The following is a 19,933-nucleotide window of genomic DNA, read 5'->3' as shown; positions in this document are numbered from 1 at the left end:
ATCCATTGTTTTTCCAGTTTGTGAACTGGATCCAATATTATTCATTTTTTCTATAAATGTTTACTAACCTTTTTCTATGTTTTAAGTCACTGTATTAAATATTCTTTACAGCATATTTGTTATTACATACATGGTATTATGATACATTGTTATAATTCATCCACACAAATTTAACCCATTTCCTGGTTTTGGGCAAATATGTACGTATTACATATTTTGATATTTGTTTTAAAACCTTGGAATAAAAAACCTTGTCACCATACTTTGAGTAATCCCACAGTTAATCCTTTTAGATGAATTCCTAGAAATGGAATTGCTGGCCAAAGGGCATGAAAAATTCTAAGGCTTTTGAGAGTATTGCCATATTGCCTTCCAGGAAGGTAGAAACAATTTATACTTTCACCAACAGGCTATCATTTGGTTCATCTTTTGGACTTGTTGGTCAGGGTATTGGCTATGGCTATCATGTGTGAATATCACCAGTGCCTTGTTCATATTCTCTTTCTCTCTCTTTTTCAGTATTTATATAGCATAGCTCTGACCCTGTACTTATGTCAGTTTTGCCAACAGAATTGGCAAAAAGATAAAAGATGAAATAGATAAAAACCAGCCTTAGAAGCCAGCATTCAGGAAACAGTGAGTGGCCTCACATGATTTTCTTTCTTTTATTTTTTTTAAATTGAAGTATAGTTGATGTACAATACTGTGGTAGTTTCAGGTATATAGCAAAGTGATTCATTTATCCATATATATGCATATATCTATATTCTTTTCTTGATTCTTTTCCATTTTAAGTTATCACAAGATATCAAATATAGTTCCCTGTGCTGTATAGTAAATCCTTGTTGATTGTCTATTTTATATATAGTAGTGTGTATCTGTTAATCCCATAGTCCTAATTTATCCCTCTCCCCACCTTCCCCTTTGGAAACCATAAGTTTGTTTTCTATGTCTCTCACATGATTTTCTTTAAAAAATATTTGAATAAACATATGCTTACATATGTGACTCTTGCTTGGTGAATAAAAGATAAAAGAAGGACGGGGAAAGGAGCATAATAAACCACTGACATTTGCTTACTTGATGAAGTTACAGGAAGTTAAAACACTTTAATTAGCAGGTGGCATTTTTCTCTGAGAATGTATTCTCAGAACTTTTGGAAAGATTCAGGGCCTGGTCATGTCCAGTCTGAGGTTCTACATTTCTGATCTGGGCTGATTGTATGTCAAGGGTGGTTAATAAGGGGAGAAGTGCTCAGAAACAGGAGCATAATTATTTGAACACTAATGTGTTCACTTAGTCACATTGTTTACATGACCCCCTCAAGCAATGTCCTTGATCACTGCAACTCCCATTTTCTCTTGGCGTATTCCAACATGGATTGTCCAACCTTACCTGGGAATTTGTATTTCTTCTGGGGAGGTAATAATTGCAGACTGTGATTTTATTTTTTTGTCATGTGTATTTCATAGGTTTCTCTTAAATACATCATTGAAAATATTTAATTACTTTATGATCATGAACTAAAAGCCACACTTGGTGATTGTTCAACCTACTCTGCGTTTGTTGTGGGAATGAAGTATATTTTAAATTCTCTTGACTATGGTGGAATACATTTTATCAAGGAAAAAAAATGGGTCCAATTTCTGCAGGATATCCCAAAAATTAGTCTTAGATTTTTGCTTTTGCTTAATTAATAACTCAGTCTGTGTATTTATTGATATGTTATGTTTGTTTAAATGTCTGTGAAAAGTATATCTAAGAATAGTGGCCATAAATTTCTAGTTCAGCAGGCTTTATTGTTAGGATCACTGTAGCCCACAACTGCCTTCTTGATATAATTGCCTCAAATAGAAACTATACAGTGTAATGTTGCATAAATATACATTTTTAATACTTCAGGAGACTGAAAAATCAGGGTTTTACAGGATGGAGTGAGAGTTATTTATGAGAGGTTTTTGTTTTTTTGCCAGATATGAAATCAAATTAATCTTGAGTAAATCAGATTGGAGAAAATGAAAACATAGCAGCTTGACAGATTTGTGTCCAGCACAATTGATATATGTTATTTTTAAACCTGGATGATATAGATAGAATTTGTTATTTAAATAATAAAATCTGTGTAACTATAAGCAAAGACAAGATTAAAATTTCTATAGACAGGATTGTCAAATTTTTACATGAGAGAAATTATAATACCTTACTTTATATATCAAATCAATAATTAATAACAAGTTTTTCCTACTCCTTATACCTTGAAGTCCAACTGTGGGTAAATATAATCCTTTGAGGAAACTGTATCATTAAAACTGAGACTATGGAGAACTAGTAATGTAGGAAATTATAATCACCACACTCACAGGCGTGTGTTTATTTCCAACACTAGTGCCTATAAAAGAACATAAAGTTGAACATTGTTAATGTCTAAGAAAAAACAAACTAAGAAAAAGAACCATCATTCTTATATTCCAGTCTTACAGTTTCTTAATGATTACTGGTAGTTGGTTTGAGGTGATATTATAAGTGTTTTTATGTAGCAATTAAAATTTCAGAAGCCCTCATAATTGTTAATTAAACTTTTCCTCATCCCATCCCAAAGAAGTAAGCCAGTTCTATTATTCTTGCTTTTGAACCTGGAAAATTGAGTAATAATATCCATATAAAGTAACTTTATTCACTTCAACTTTATTGCACCTAAAGATATTCTTGCTCCCCAAAAGTGAAGAGTAAAATGGTACATGGAAGCAGATTTTGGCTCAATAGGATTTTTTTTTAATTAGAGCAAATAATGTGTTTGTGGATGATCTTTTCTTTACCGATTCTGTTTGTTTGAGTTTGAGCTGTTTTTGTTTGGTTTTCTTTTTTTTTTTTTTGTCTTAAAAATGGCCTTTGGTGTTAAACACTTCTCTGTTCCCAGTCAGCTCAGGAGTGTCACTGTAGATGTTGGTCACTGGCCACATTGGATCTGCATCTCTACATCCTTCATAAAGCAATATTAGGATGCTACAATATTAGGAAGTACATTCCTTCCAAAGCAATATTAGGATGCTACTTTTTTAAAAAAATGACTTTTAAAAAAGTCATTTTTCTTCCATTCAGCTGTCAAATAGGATATCTTTAGCTGAAAGTAAGAGAATACCCAACCCAAGTCAAAGTAACATAAATAATAAAGCGACTTCTTGTTTCATTCGAAGCATAGAGGTAGAGAAGTCCAAGCACAGCAAGGCCTAGTTTTCTGCATTCTCTTGCCCTGCCTTCCTGCAGGGTAGATAGATGACTTTCTGCCAGACAACTAGAGCAGTTCCACACTGCCACACTCAGAAGCAGAAGGGGACCTTTTCTTCCTTGTGACTTGTTTTAAGAGCTAGGAAACCTTTGCCCCCAGAAGACTTCTCCTCCCATTTCGGTGGCCTTTTGGGCCTTTTGTCCATGATTATATCGAACACTGGGAAGAGGAACGGAAAGCTTGAGAACAGATGTTTGTGAATGGCCTAAGATCAGTCAAGATTCACTCCCGGGGCTGGAATGGGGCTCACTTACCCTGAAGTGGGGGGCCTGTACAGGAAGGTGGTAAATCTTGAATAAAATCAGGATTATGGTGAGCAGGAGCAAGAGTAGAGGTGATGTCTGCTACAATTACCTTTTCCTTACAGTTCTTGTGATGAATATAATTATTTAAAACCTAGCATATGGGATGGCTGAGCTATTACATTTTACTTTTAACAAGCTGTTTTATCTTGATCATATTATTTCTAAACTTCCACTAGGAATTATACTGCCTCTTAAAACTAGTGGTGGATGGAGATAGGCACAAAAGATGGTTTAGGTGTATTGTCACCATCCCAGCTACTCCACCTCCAAAAAATACACATTCTAAGTAAAAAATTCAGCTTTCCATGCAAACTACTTTTAAACAGTATCTAAGTAAAAACAGATACAAAAGCAGATACAGAGTGCTTGTTATGAAAATAACAATTGCAGCTTCCAAATAAATCACTTAACCTCCTCTTCTGACCAGATTCTCATTCCTAAACTCTCCTCTAAGAAATTCTGGAGGGTCCTATTTTCACTTTCCTGTCACCCCTCAGAAGAAGGCGGCTTTGGATGCTGGTCCAAGTTCTGGCTTTATCTTCTGGACCACTTTTGTTGTTGTTGATTCTTCAATTCAGTGGATTTTTTTTTTTTTGCGGTACGCAGGCCTCTCATTGTCGTGGCCTCTCCCGTTGTGGAGCACAGGCTCCGGACGCGCAGGCTCAGCGGCCATGGCTCACGGGCCCAACCGCTCCGCGGCATGTGGGATCTTCCCAGACCGGAGCACGAACCCGTGTCGCCTGCATCGGCAGGCGGACTCTCAACCACTGCGCCACCAGGGAAGCCCAATTCAGTGGATTTTGACCATACTCCTAAGAGCCCACTATATTCTGGCTGTCAACTCCCACCTGAGTAGGTAAACTGGGCAGAGCCTGGGGAGCCAGGAGAGTGAGGACTGCTAAATGGGAATGATCTCCTGGAAGACAACGTACATACCCAAACAACATCTAAGGAGCCGATTCTGTTGGTCAGAAATGAGTCTGCGCCCAGAGGGCCCTCTGTAAACCAGGCTGAAAATCAAAGATTTGTGTTTGGACAATAGGCCTGGGGTGGGGTGGTGAATAGCTGGGGAGACAGTTTCAGGAACCAGGCTGATTAGATTCAATGTTTGGATGGGTATGATTTGGAAAGACAACTTTGAAAAGTGGTGTCAAGTTGTATTTTCTAGAGGGTCAGACCCAATGCTGCCAAACAAGCAGATTGTGTCAGAACCATCTATTATCCACATTATTCCACCAGTGGCTCACTCCCCTGATAGCATTACACTTGAAGAGACAAGAGCTTTTCTTCAATCCAGATTCACTATGGCCATTTGCCAGTCAAGGTAGTCATCAGATGCTGGTAACTGCATCGGCTAGCATCAGGAGGCCCTAATTGCCATTTTGCTGGAAAGCCCCCTTCACTCTGAGAAAATATAAGACAAGTTCAGCCAGTTAGAATACACAGTGTTTAGTCTCATAGACTTGTCCCTGCTGTTAAGGTACCTGTTGCCCTACATGGGCTGTTTGCCATGGCTGGCTGCCCCCACCCCACTAAATGTCTTTTGATGTCACGGAACCAGAACCCTGGGGAAGTGGTTTAACATGATTATGAAGAAAACTGGTAGTTAAGTTGATTGTGAGTCAGGTTAGGATTTTTGTAACGATTCAAACAGGTAGAATTATGGAGACAGTTGGCCTTGGTCTCGTTGAATTCTCACAGCCCTGTTGTCCTCCTTTTCTGAGTTACCTGTTTTGTCTCATATCCTGGGAAATCACGATGAAATGATATTGGTGGACCTCAGTTGGCAGTGGGGGATGGAGGGTAAGGACTGAGCAATAAATACCTCATCCTCCTGCAGGCTGAAATTTCCTGAAACATTTTAAATTAGAAAATTTGGATGGACAGAAAAATGGAAATTGCAGAGACCTACCAAAGATCTTTTGTCTGAAGATATTTTTTTTAAGTACAAAATTTTAGGATAATTTGCTATTTTATATAGATATTTTTTTCTACAATGAAAAGATGAAGGTTAGAAAAGATAAATGTCCAGATTTGAATTTAGAAATTCAGATACGTTAAATTTGATTTTATCTTAGATGCCAAGTAGGAAATGGCTACTTTGTTATTGTGAAGAGGCTATCATGTTTGAATATTCATCTTAGATTTTTACTACCCAGAAGACTCAGTATATATATATATATATATATATATATATATATATATATATATATATATAGTGGTGGAAGTTTTCTCCCTCACAGACAGCATCCTAATGGAGATGCATGACTCTGCCAATAGTGTTGCTGATGTGAATATTTGCTTCAAAATTTAAGCCAGCAGCTCTGGAAATTGCTATAAGTACTCTAAAATAATAATATTGTGAGTATTTATATTATCATTTCTTTTTTTAAAGTTTTTTTTAATATAATTTTATTTATTTTTATTTTTGGCTGCATTGGGTCTTCATTACTACATGCAGCCTTCTCTCTAGTTACGGCGAGCAGCAGCTACTCTTTGTTGTGGTGCGCGGGCTTCTCATTGCAGTGGCTTCTCTTGTTGAGGAGCACTGCCTTCTAGGCGCATGGGCCTCAGTAGTTGTGGCACGTGGGCTCAGTAGTTGTGGCTTGTGGGCTCTAGAGCGCAGGCTCAGTAGTTGTGGCGCATGGGCTTAGTTGCTCCGCGGCATATGGGATCTTCCCAGACCAGGGCTTGAACCCGTGTCCCCTGCATTGGCAGGCAGATTCTCAACCACTGCACCACCATGGAAGCCCTATCATTTCTTATAAGCATGTTTTTCGTTTTTATCCTACATCTAATAGAAAAATGACTTACAATTTGTGTAATTGTGGTAATTGGAAAAAGCTGTTGAGATGTGAGGTTTCCAAAATCAATAGGAGCAAAATGGATGTGATCATTGTTCATATCATACTTGGTTTGAAATATGTAGTTTTAATGTTATATTATCTTCATATGTTTAAGTGGTTTTAATGTTGTCACTAAAATGGTACCTAATTAATACATTCATGCAATGTATAAAAATGTACTGAGTACCACAAATTCTTCTGCTGCTATGTTTATTTATAGCAATGCACACTGCTTAATGTGTGCTTTTATTTAAAAAACATTTTTGTAAGTGTTTGCTATCTGCACTTTGAGGATAGCCACAATCTTACACCACAATTCAGTATGAGAGATCATCAAAACAATTAGCTTAGAAGTACCTCTCCATTTGCCAAAGAATTTAAATAATTTTTGACAATTATGGGTAAGGTTGCTCATAGATTATCTTAGGTCAATTCTGTAAAAGCAAATCTGAGACAGGGATTGTAAGAACATGTGATTTGTTGGGCAGTGCTCTCAGGAGAAGGATGGTAAGGGAAGCAGGATGGAGGAGGGGAAGATGTCTGTGGCAGAAGATCTCAATGGAAACAGGTTACAGTTTGCTCCCACAGTGAAACTCTGGAGCACGAATGGCATCACAGAGTTGGTCTCATCTTGAGGCAAGTGGCCTGGCCTTCTGTACCCCCATGTCAGCCAGTCGTTGGTTGAGGTTGGCTCTGAAAGGTGGTGGGAGAATAGCCTCCTGGGTGAGGCAGTTCCCATCTAGCCCAGGACAGTTCTTCAGAGGAGGAAGGTACATCTGTGAATTACCAGCATTTTGAAGATAGGAATTCTAGCTCATCAAGGTGATCTAGCCTGGCACCAACAGCATCCTTTATATAGATAAATGACAATTTAAAAGAACAGAGAGCTTATTGGACCTAGATTCTGTCGCTTCCTCCTCCCCAGCACATACACCCCTACACGTCTATCCTTGTAATCAAATAAAGATGGAAATTCAAACTGTATTCAGGTCCCTTTGATTACAGAAACAGTTTAAAAGCATTAATGAGGACATCGACTCTGGGTCTATTCCTTTTTCTGATTGCTTGCCATGTAGAAATGTGGCTAACTCTGCTATTAAAATGCATTTATGTTATCATGAATGAAATGAGTTCCTTGAGAGAGGACCTGAGATACTGTCCCTGAAGACTTGAGGGTGTTTTAAATGCCAAAACCACTCAGGCAATTCCTTTCTCCAGGCTTAATACTCCTATTTGAGATGCTTTATTTGCAGAAGCCTTTGGCTTAACTGATTCAGAGAGACCCCAAACACTCAATGTGTTCAATGAATGAAATCTCAAATTCTTTCTCTGCAATATATTATCATGTCATACAGAAGAAATGTAGAGTTTGCTTCTTCCTAATGGAACACTTCCAGCCCACTTTTTCTTCCTATTATAGAGCTGTTAGAGAAGGTTATCTTCTTTGAAAAATAACTTTGTTTCTTTCTTGCTACTTATCAGTATCATGAAATACTTTACAGAAACTGGGTAAGTTGGATGAGGATGGTAGAATTCCCATTAGTGTCACTGATTTAAAGAGGTTTTTATTGTTTTAAATTGTCAAATATTTTTCAAGGGCATAGAGGACATACTGTAAAAATTCTTTAAATTGCACAACTAACTTTAAAGTAGAAGGCCAATGATAGAAATAAACAATAGCAAGTCTCCATCTTGGATCAAAGAAATATTTGTTGCTAATAATATTCCTTCTGATTGCATCTGTATTTGATTATTCCAACTTATTAAACAGGAATGATGATATGCAAATAAACTCAGAATAATAAAGAAACATTAATTCAGTGTAGAGTTCAAGCTGATATTGTAACCTTTTTACTTTGCATAGGGCTTTGCTAATACACAAACCAGGCCAGTACCTCGGAAAGTTCTGAACTAAAAAAGGTATTTTGGAGCATGATGGATATGTTATTGGGAAGGTGACTTGAAGGGATCCTGTTACAAATGATTTCTTTAGTGATCTGAAATTTAATGCCACTGGTTATCTTTTTACTACCAATATCTAGTCTTACCTCCACAAAGCAAGAAGCTGAGCGGGTAAAATAAAAGATAATTTTAGACTTACTTTTTTTTTTTTTGGCTGCATTGTGTCTTTGTTGCTGCGAGTGGGCTTTTGTCTAGTTGTGGTGAGGCGGGGGCTACTCTTCCTTGTGGTGCACAGGCTTCTCATTGTGGTGGCTTCTCTTGTCGCGGAGCACAGGCTGTAGGTGCACGGCTTCAGTAGTTGTGGTGCGCGGGCTCAGTAGTTGCGGCTCATGGGCTCTAGAGCGCAGGCTCAGTAGTGGTGGTGCATGGGCTTAGTTGCTCCACAGCATGTGGGATTTTCCTGGACCAGGGCTCGAACCCGTGTCCCCTGCATTGGCAGGCGGATTCTTAACCATTGTGCCACAAGGGAAGTCCCTAGACTTACTTCTAAAGTCAACCTTAATATGTGCCTTCCTCAGGCCTTGGTTTCCTTTGTGTATTGTTTATTTGACTCTCTACATTTGTGTTTTCCTCCAGTCTAGAAACAGGAAGTTTGTTGAATTAGCAAAATTCCTTTTTAATCTGTAGAGTTAATAATTTATTATTTCATTCATTGGTCATAATTTTTAAAATATTGTTGTAGGCAAGATAGAATAAATATTTTAAAAATATTATGTCTCATTGTTAAACTTCTTCAAATTATTCCTGAAACTCATGGCAAGACCAAATAAAGGATTGAAAGAACCCATTGTGTTATAATTTAGAACTTTTTCTATAGGAGACATTTAATTTGGCTAATGTATTTTTTAAAAAGTCTTTATTTAATATAATCATTATCATTCACTAACAGCTTAAACAGTTTAAGGTCCCTCAAACTCCATGATTGCTTAAAGTGTTGTGACATTTTTATTTCTTCCAGAAACTTCCAATTAAGTGATGAAGACCACTGGTTTTACCAGGCTCTTGTGGATCAGTATCCTGGGGATCTCAGTGGCAGAAGGACTCTGTATCTGGACATGTTACAGAGACATTTTCCTCACAAATCGAGGCATGATTTGGTGAGTGCTGGACCCTATATGCTGGCAAGTTAAATTGTTTTAATGATTGATAATTATTGAGCAAAATATATATATACTTTAAATGGTGCTCTAAAATGATTTTTTTTTCTGCACTCTAGAAAATAATAGGGTTATATTTTGAAAGTCTACCATTTTTCGGGTCAGTGTGGTACATAAAAAGGTGGGAGATCCCTCTGGCCACATTCACTCTTCTGTGGCTTACTTGCCACAGAGAGCTTCACCATGGTCCCCTGGGTTGCTCTGCTAGTGTTGACCTCCAGGTGTCTGTACATTCACCTGCCCATTTCAGAGGTTCTGCCATCTCTGAGTCTTGCCTGAAAATGGGGTGTCTGCTCCTGCCTTCACACAGCCTACCACACCTCAGTCCTTCTAGTCGTGGGGAAGCCAACACTTGCCTTGGGAGCTGGTGCCTACCTACACCATCCCCACCACAACTCCACTTGATCCCCCTAGACGGGTCTAAACACAAATGCCCCAAATTCATAACTCAGAGTCCTGGCTGAAATTTCCCTGGGAAGTTATGGTTACATTCTTTAGTGGACAAGGTAACATAGACAAGGAAACAGAAGTTACCATGTCACCAGTGAATTTCATAGTAACTCACTTTAAAACATATATGTAAACAAACATGCATAGACTCTTACCTTTTTTTAAAAAAATAAATTTATTTATTTATTTTTGGCTACGCTGGGTCTTCGTTGCTGTGCACAGGCTTTTCTCCAGCTGCGTCGAGCTGGGGCTACTCTTCGTTGTGGCGCATGGGTTTCTCATTGCAGTGGCCTCTCGTTGCAGAGCACGGGCTCTAGGCACGTGGGCTTCAGTGGTTGTGGCACGTGGGCTCACTAGTTGTGGCTCGTGGGCTTCAGAGTGCAGGCTCAGCAGTTGTGGCACACGGGCTCAGCTGCTCCACGGCATGTAGAATCTTCCCGGACCAGGGCTCGAACCCATGTTGCCTGCAGGGAAGTCCGACTCTTACCTTTTAAATAGGCCATGCTATAAAATATTATCACATACCCTGCATTTTGTAATTGTTTTAAATCAAGCAAGTAACAATACTAACGTGTATAGAATTTATCCTATCTCAGTCATGTGTAAACTCCTGTAATGCACGTAACAGTGGATGAGAGAACTATAGTTATCCTTACTTTTCAGGTGAAGAAACTGAGGCAAAGGCCACACAACTAGTATGACCAACCTCTCTTATCCTTTCCCACCCACCAACCCCCACCCAATTATTTGTTTTAATTCTGACCTTTATTTTATAGCAAATCCTTATTGTGTAAAAAACATGTTATATAATAATTCATTCTGGATTTTACAAAACTCTTAATTTACTAAATTAGATCTTTCTTTTTATTCCCTATAGATTCTGTTTGCTTCTGTGACCAGCTGTCATTTTTAACTGTGTAGATTTTTATATTTGCCTACTATTAATATGATAAAGATTTTTGCATTTACTTCTTACATTGGGATAATTAGTATGCATTTCTGCATGGTGTATACTTCCTTAATGTTTGCCAAGTTTTAAGCATATTCTTGGCTTAGGGGAATAAAGCTAAGAAGTTTACCAAACAGAATTTAGAAGCTGATATTTGGTTTCAGTGAAGCCATAGCCCGTTTCATTATGTACTTAATTAACCATACCTAAGTTATTTTTTTTAGGTAGGACCAACCTTATGCTGCTCGCTAGCTTCTTTTCTCACATCGCTTAGGGGTTAAGTAATGTATCAAATTCAGAGATGTGGTCTATACTGGCAAAATAAAGAATTATTTAGAGCACTGACTCTCAATTGCAGGAGACACACCTCTATATAAGTATTTCAGAATCACCTACAGAGATTTTTCGAACTACTCAGGCTATCTCCCGTCCTGTTCTTTCCCTCAAGACTCAAATCTCCCAGGGTTGGGATTCACTGGCAGCAGGAACTATTGGTACCTATGTAAGAATATCATGTCCCTCAGGAGTGTGGGATGGGAAGGGCTACTGTCATTGCTATAAATACTTCAAGTTTAGATGTCTGAACATCTGATTGTTTCAGTAATCAAGGGCAAACTGAGTTTTCAGGATTATTGTGGCAATTTTTAATGTTTATTAGCATATATCTAACTGAAGCACCTGGAGTCACTGTTAATACAGCAAAGCTGATTTAAAGATGGAGTATTTTTGAAATTATATGTAGGGGAAATCATATTTTCTGCTCATAGATTCATTGCTATATAGGGGTAGAAGTTGTTTTAGGGCTGTCTGGTCTGACTCCATCCTGTATAAAACTTAAAAACATTTAATGACTGGTCCTCAGTCACCAGTTAGCCATGGGCTCAGAACTCTGGGACTGGTACTTGGTCCTGGTTGTTGTATTTACTATTAAGATGTTTGTCCCTTATTTTTCAAAATCATTGGTTATAATTCATTTTATTCACTTTTGTAACAATGACATAAAGCGTAGGCTCAGTTTCATAAGCGTTTACCACCTGTTACCTTTTCAGGTCGAACATGAAAAATATTGTGACCAATATCGCTTTGCTAAGGAGCAGCGAAGGATCCTGATAGCAAGTTGGAGTAAGAATAGGAGAGACTTTATACAGAAGGCTGTGCTGACAGTGGCCGAGGCCTGTGCAACTCATGAAATGGAAAACATGTTGGTTAAGGATAGGAAAAAGCAACAGGAAGTGTGTGCTGATCTGAAAGCCAAGGTGAGACGCTTTGCAGAAGGTGCTTTAGTATTTGCCTGGGTATTCACTTAAGAATTCACTTTTCCCTTTTGTTCAATTCCAACCTAAAGTCCCATTTCTCTAAAAAGCCTATTTTGAATACAATTGTTAGTTCAAACCATATGAAATTGAAATTCTTTTAGATCAAAAATTGTGAACAATCAACAATTTCATACGGTTCAACCTGAAGTTACTATAACAGGAGGTGAGTATTGAAGTTTTGATTGAGGATGTCCAATACCAACCACAAATGCTGTACATCAGAGTGAGGTGCTGGATGAAAATGCAGAATGTAATTATAAAGTAAATGTCTGACGCTGCTCCAGACTCATGGACCTCTCATTCACATTAAAGATGTTTTTTAAAAAAAGGGTCAAATTATGAAGAGGAGGGAGGATTTGTGAAGAGAAACATTGAGGAGAGCTTGATGGCTGTGCGTGAGCACTCAGCAGAGTGAGGGGGGAGCAGACAGGGTTTTCCTCCTGCTCAGACCCAGCGAGGGGCCTCCAGGATGACTTGGAGAGTTGAGTGTGTAACCCCTGTAGTTGGAGGCTTGAGCACTGGTGTCTGACACCCGCAGGGAAATATAGAGGAATTACATTAGTGGCAGAACTGAAAACAAGAGTGGCTGCTGTGCCTGGTCACAGGTGCATGAGTCCTGGAGGCCCCATGTGAATATGGCCTCTCTAGGAGCGTTGGAAGGGCCACCAAACATGAATTGTATCATGCCTTAAACTTATGAGTAAGGAAAATAATGATTTGGGGTGGTGCCAAATCCTTACTGCTAATGTGAGGTGAATTTTTGAGTGGGTAAAGGTTGCCCCTAAGGTGACCTGCTTATTTTGCAGGATGCCTGGGAGTTGTGATTTGGCAATCCGCCTTATACTTAAAGAGTAGAATGGTCTGAACCATACAAACTGGAGAAGCTGAGACAGGACCCGGGAGCTAACTAATTCCCCGAGCAGGGGACTGGTCGGACCTCACAAAATTGCCAACAATATTATTACCTATGAAACTGTTGAACCTGGAGTTGGTGACCTTAGCCGGCTCTCTGAAACTTAGTAGTTCTGTAACTGCAGTATAATGCCAACTGCTTGTTTGTGGTTGAGAAATAAAGATACATGTGGCATACGCACACACACAGTTGTATTGAGTTACAGCATACATACAGTGCCCAAATATTAATTTACTGATAAATGACATGGTAGGATGATGATGGTGCAACAAGAAATTATATTCTCTTGATAGAAAAAATAAGCTGGTAGATGTTATATTATAGCAGTTAATAGCATATAGAAACAAATGTCTCTATTTTAAAACATTAGAGGAAAAATGTCTGCTCTGCATTTTTTCTTTTTTTAATATTTATTTATTTGGTTGTGCCAGGTCTTAGTTGCGGCAGGCGGGCTCCTTAGTTGCGGCATGCATGTGGGATCTAGTTCCCTGACCAGGGATTGAATCCGGGCCCCCTGCATTGGGAGCGCAGAGTCTTAACCACTGCACCACCAGGGAAATCCCTGCATTTTTTTAAACAAAAATATATTTCTTTTGACATTGCATAAGCTTAGGACCTAAAAGCAATAGAAGCTGCATCAAGCCCTATCTACCATGGGCTACAGAGCTAATGTGTGTTTCTTCTCCATCTGTGACTGATTAGGAACACTCAGTGACTCTAAAAAAAAAAGGTGGAGGGTAGTCAGGGGCCACGACAAGTCCTTATGTACTCCTAGTCTGTTTATACTCATTTTGCACACATTATCATTAGCCCTTAAACTATGCTGTAGGTGATATTTTCTTTTTATTGTATTACCTTGAGGTAAACATACATGCAGTAGAGCACACAGAACCTAAGTGTGCTATTGAATAAAGTTTTATAAATATATGCTGCCCATAGAAATACCATCAGGGTCAAGGTATAGAACCGCTCAGAAGACTCTCTCATGCCTTTTCTCAGTATATACTGGCCCCATTCATGACCACTATTCTGAATTCATCACCATAGGTTAGTTTTGCTTATTGGTGAATTTCATATGAATCGAATCATACAGTATATACTCTTTTACACTTCTTTCACTCATCATATCTGTGAGTTTCGTCCTTGTTGCATGTTGCAATTATTTGTTCTTTTTTATAGCTGGGTAGTACTTCCTACATAATATACATGTACCACAATTTATTTGTATGTTCTCCTATTGATGGGAATTTGTGTTGCTTTCAGGTTTTTGCTGTTATGATAATGGTGCTATGAACATTCTTGAACATGTCTTATGGTGGTCATAGGCCCTCATATCTCTTGGATAAGTACCTAGGAGTGGAATCGCTGCATCATAAGGCTCATGGGTGTTTCACTTTAGTAAAGACTGCCAAATAGTTTTCCAAAGTGGTTATATAAATTAGCAACCACTCTCAGTTGCTCCACATCCTCACCAACATTGATGTTGCCAATCTTTCACTTCAGCTAATCTGATGGATGTGTAGTGGCACCTCATTATGATTTTCATTTGCATTTAGAATAAAGATATTGAGCAGCTTTTCTTATGCATATTGGCCATTTGAATATTCTCTTTTGTGAAATGGCCACTTAGGTCCTTTGCCCATTTTTCTATTCCATCGCCTGCCTTTTTTTCTTACTCATTTGTATGTTCTTTATATATTCTGTATGCAGGTTCTATTTTTTTCTCCCAATCTGTAACTTGTCTCTTCACACTCTTAACATTGTTTTTTCATAAACAAACCTTCTTAATTTTAATGAAATTCTGTTTTTTTAAATTTTAAATGTCTTTGAGGTATAAGTTATATACTGTACAAATCACCCTTTTTAGTGTACAGTTCTGAGTTTTGACAAATGCCTGACACGTAACCTCCCCTGCAGTCAGGATGTAGAACTGTTCCATCACTGTCAGCCATCCTTCATGCCTCTTTGTAGTCAACACCTCACCCACCTTCAGCCTTTGGCAACTACTGATCTCTGTCCCTATAGTTTGCCTATTCTAAAATGTCATATAAACGTAACCATTATAGTATGCGCTTTTTTGAGTCTGGCTTTTTTCCCTTAGCATAATGCCTTTGAAATCCAGCCACGTTATTGTGTATGTCAATAGTTTCGTCGTTTTTATTGCTGTGTAGTATTCCATGATATGGGTTTATCACAGTTTATCCATTCACCAGTGGTCTTCAGTTTTTGGCAATTAGTGTACTTTGCTTATGGTGGGAGTAGGCTTCAGGCTTTCCCTGTGAACCTGAGCCCAAGAGAGAGACTTGCTCCTCTTGCACCTTCTGCTGCAGTAGGTTCTTACTAGCCCCTTGCTAGCCTGGCTGGGGAAGAGGCATTCTGCTTTCTTGGTTCAGCCTCAGTCTTGGGCAGGACCTATGTCCTTCTTGACTTGGGGCCAGGACCTACTCAGTAGCTGTGCCCTCCTCCCCAGGGCAGATGAACTCCAGACTCGCCTCTGGTCTTGCTTGTTCCTGTGAGGGAGAGAGCTTGCTGCTTCTTCCCCAGGAGAGGAAGATTTCTTTGTTCCCTTTCCCTAGCTGTAAAGGGTCTATACTTGCGCCCTGGTGAGTTTGCTGCTCTGCATCCCTCCCCACCCACAGCGCCTTTTGTTCAGTAGGGTTTTGTTCCTCTCTCGCTGATTTGCACACCCATAGGGAACTTCCTCTGCTCGCTTACCCTGACCTCCATCTTTCTTAGGAGCATTCTGTGAGGTTTGTAGAGAAAAGCCTGTGAAGGGGTGTAAATTCCCCTTACGTCTGTAGCTTCCATGGGTTTTATACAGAAGCTAACACTCTGCCACAGCAGCAATTGTTAAAGTGTAACTATGGGATCATCACAGTTTTACCTGCAATCTTCTTATCCCTTCTAGGATGGCCTTGTCTTTCCCAGGGGCTCTGCCTCAGGTAAGCCAGTCTGTCTTACCAGAAAGGTAAGACATCTACCTTTCTTTAAATCTCAGGCTAGTTTATTGCCCCATGACCTCTTCTCCGATGGGTTCAAGAAAAGTTTTGATGTTGTAGGCTATTCAGCTTTTTCTTGTGGTTAAAGTTGGAGCAACATTTTCCTGCTTTCTGGAAGGTCCTAATGAAATACTATTTATCAATCTTTTATGTGCTCTATTTAAGAAATCATTGGATAGTGGCATGGGGTCATTTTCAAAGGTCTGAGATTTTCCTGCCCAGCAAAGCTCTTGCCAGAGGTTTGGGCTCCACCCAAAACAGTGAGGTGGAACAGCAATAAATGGTAACCTGAAGGTGGAAGAGAATTAGCTAAAGGAAAATGTGTATGGGGAATTTTCCAGGAACAGTCCAGACAAGAAGACTGATAGGAGGGCAAGAGTCAGCATTAAGCACCTGCCGGGTTTACTGGGGACAGCGTCAGTCACCAGTCCAATGAGAACTCTGCTTCTCCCCTTTACCTCTCCTCCCCTTTTCCCTCCCACTCCTGGACTCTGATGGCCTAAGCATGTAGGGAATGAAAGGAAATGTTATCTTCTGAATAAAGAGGGAAGAGTTGCTTAATCTCTTAGAACTAGACAATTTAATTTTGAATCAAGACTGTATTTTGTGACTTAAAGTGACTGTGGGACCCTCTGTAACCCAAGAGTGAGCCATGGGTTCTGCTTAGTTTTCATCTAGTGACAGGAGAAACATCTGAATGGGGGACAAAAATAAGGCAGTGTTTTGATTATTTCCCATACATCATGCTGCCCAACGTATCAGGCGTATTCTGTGGAGAGCCCCCAACATCTCAGGCATTCGAATAGATGCTTTATAGGCATTTTCTGATATTACCCTCAATGACAAATCCAAGTTAAAATGTGCAAGGGGTGCTGTAGAGCACTCACCCATGAAATCAGGAGCTGGGGTCAGTGGAGACAACATAATATGGAGTCTCCACAGAGACACATGGTCACAATATGGTGAACAACTATCTCTGAACTTTTGGAGTTGCAGCCTCCAAAGAGTAAATGTGGGCAGAGAGTGGAGAAATTGGAACATAAAGTAAATTGTGGTAAAATGGATTCTATTTTCCATAGAGACAGTGTTATCGTTGGAGTTTGTGTTCCTGATCAAGGACTGAGACTCAGTAAATTATAGCTCGGACCAAAAATATATCATAAAAGAAAAGGGGTAACTCTATCGATTCAGTAGTAATTAAAAATATTAAATTATGCTCATTTTTTTTTAACCTGTAAAGAAACTTGGAGATTTATCCCTAGTCTTCATTTTACAAGTCTGAAGGGTGAAGTCCTGAAAGATAAAGTGACCCGCCTTAAGGTTCACGCCAGCTCAGTTGATTTGAAATTCCGTATTATCACTGCCCTACACAGCTTTGCATACAAGAATCTTACAAAATAATGGAAGACATTTATTATACTGTGGGCCCCAATGTGCTATAAAATAGACTCACAGAATGTGAAAAATATTACTTCATTGTGTCATAAATTTGACCTTTCTAAAACCAACATGCTAGCTATAATAAACATTAAACATTTAACCATAATTTTGTTCTTAGTCTTGGAATTTAAAGGGGCTTGTGGGGGATGATTTAGACCATTTGTGTCTTTAAGAAAAGAGTTAAAGGAATTTTGAAATAATGAGTTCTCTGTCTCTGTTTTATTTTGGTTTTCCATCAGTAACTGCTGCTGTAGCAAGTAGAGGCTTTTAGGCCTCTCACAAGAGGGCTGAGATGAAAGTGGGAAAGTAGAGATCTTATTCTCCTGCTCCCGCAAAACCTGCTCTTTGTTGCCCTAAATTTTCCTAGACTACCAGCCCCAGACCGTCCTGGCACTAGCCTAGACCACTCTGTTAGCTGTGCACTTGACTCCTTAACATCCTCGTCTGTCTACAGAATGGCTGGGGAGCCTCATTCCCAGATCTGTCTCACAGTTGACTTTCTCTGTGTCCATACTGGGTGGCCAATTACTACTAAGGAAAAGTCATCTTATCCGGACTCTCAATGAAATGTCAGCATGGGAATCCTTAGTCTTGTCCTTTGTTCACCAGTTCTTCCTATTCCCCGTATCACTGTTTCAAAGGATCACCTGTCCTTACAAGACTCTTACCTAACACCATACACCCTCCCCACCAGACTCCCAGGAGACAACCCACTTGCTACTTTATCAATAAAATGAAGTCATGGAGGTATGAAATCGACCCTTAATTCCTGCTTTGCCCACCCTGTGTCTGTCTCCTGCTAGTCCCCTGCTTCCCTCCCAATGGAGGATGTGATGTCTTCTACACAATGACATCCAGTCCTTCCCTCTGATGTTTGGGACTCTGACCCATCTAACCACTTTAGAAATTGGGTTCTACTGATTATCCCCTTTCCTTATTTTTTCTTTATTTTTACTCTGTGGGGTATTTCTCTCAGTCATCCTCTAGGACCTGGGCAGTCCCTATTCTCTACCCTTTCATTTGAAATCAACCTTTTGAAAGAATAATCTATATTATATTTTTCTCCAGGACTTGTGACCTCTCCACTCCACCAAAATCCTCTCCTCTCTCCAAAGTGACCAGTGACCTCCATATTACCTAATCCAGTCAACACTTTTCCTTCCTGATCCTAGTGGACCTCTCACACTGAAAAATCTATGTCCCCTATACAACTGCAAGCAGGAACCCCATCTTATTCATCCTGGTATAACATACACCCCCTCCAACTCCTCTAGCCCTCCAACACCTCCCCCGCATCAGATTTTTCAGTGATTGGAACACATTTGGTGCTGAGTAACTTTTGTCGAAGTATGTAATAAGGCTTAGGCATTTTTTTCTCTTCTTCTTAATAACCTCTTGAGATAGTACTATTTTCACTACCTTCTTTTTACCTTATTTATGAGGGAATCTTGCTGTAGAAACAAGTATGCGGATGTGCAAAGTCATTAAGAAATGAAGTACAAGTCTTAATTGTCAACACTGAATACGCTTCAGAGTCACATGTGACTTTAAAAAGAAAACCTGATAATCTATAAAACTGAGGTATATTTTGGGCATGAATCATGTTACCAGGCACTTAGTTTTCTTCTTGACTTCATCTTGTTTTTGTGCCCTTTTCCCCCATCTCTAGCTAATGAACATCCTAACCAAGAAGCCATAGTAGTTAGGGAAGTCAGATAATGATGGGGTAGAAGACACCTTTTTGAATAAATAGCATTTGACCACCCTTTCCACACTTTGATCATTTCTCATGGCATCAACTCCTCCCATAATCTCCCTTCTCCACAGATTTCAGCCTCCTTTGCTTCTGGAGAATAGACTTAGACTTAGGTTTTACAAATCAGATGGTGTATGGTACTTTAATTTAAAATGTAGTTTTTGAGTTCCAATTCCAGTGATAATGAATAACCGATACCACCATAAACAACTATAAAACATGAACAAAATATTATTTTAAAAAATGTTTGCAGGCATTGGACAGCCAGTGCCTGGATAAGATCCGTGAAATAAAACTTTGAAGGTGAGCCCTATATTTGCTCAGAATTTCTTCCTGACATCCTGTGTTTTTTCTTTTTTCTTTTTTTTTCCCCCATGCTACACGGCTTTCAGGATCTTAGTTCCCCAATCAGGGATTGAACCTGGGCCCTCGGCAGTGAAAGCGTGGAGTCCTAACCACTGGACTGCCAGGAAATTCCCCTGACATCATCTTTTAATATAAGGTGGAGAGAGAAATAACCCAAGCAGAAAATTATAATCTTGATAGCTGAAGGA

The 19,933-nt window shown here is 39.3% G+C and overlaps 2 protein-coding genes and 1 non-coding gene across 4 annotated transcripts in view; 2 read left to right on the top strand and 1 right to left on the bottom strand.

Annotated features, from left to right (window-relative positions):
• The window catches only part of PKP4 (plakophilin 4), a 961,933-nt gene that overhangs the window by 386,772 nt on the left and 555,228 nt on the right, over nucleotides 1-19,933 (bottom strand). The gene's annotated exons all lie outside the window — the stretch shown is intronic.
• CCDC148 (coiled-coil domain containing 148) overlaps nucleotides 1-19,933 on the top strand; it is a 338,775-nt gene that overhangs the window by 128,854 nt on the left and 189,988 nt on the right. For both annotated transcript variants that reach the window (XM_049712716.1, XM_004276786.3), the window contains exons 9-10: nucleotides 9,358-9,496; nucleotides 12,005-12,211. In XM_049712716.1, coding sequence (XP_049568673.1) covers nucleotides 9,358-9,496; nucleotides 12,005-12,211 — 346 coding nt within the window. The remainder of the gene's footprint in view (nucleotides 1-9,357; nucleotides 9,497-12,004; nucleotides 12,212-19,933) is intronic.
• LOC117195449 (U12 minor spliceosomal RNA) lies at nucleotides 12,955-13,107 on the top strand. The gene has a single exon (XR_004475167.1). It is a non-coding gene; the product is annotated as a U12 minor spliceosomal RNA (small nuclear RNA).

Source organism: Orcinus orca, chromosome 7 (assembly GCF_937001465.1).
Source record: "Orcinus orca chromosome 7, mOrcOrc1.1, whole genome shotgun sequence".
NCBI lineage: Eukaryota > Metazoa > Chordata > Mammalia > Artiodactyla > Delphinidae > Orcinus > Orcinus orca.
The sequence above is the reverse complement of the archived record's forward strand: the minus strand, read 5'-3'. Positions and strand labels throughout refer to the sequence as shown.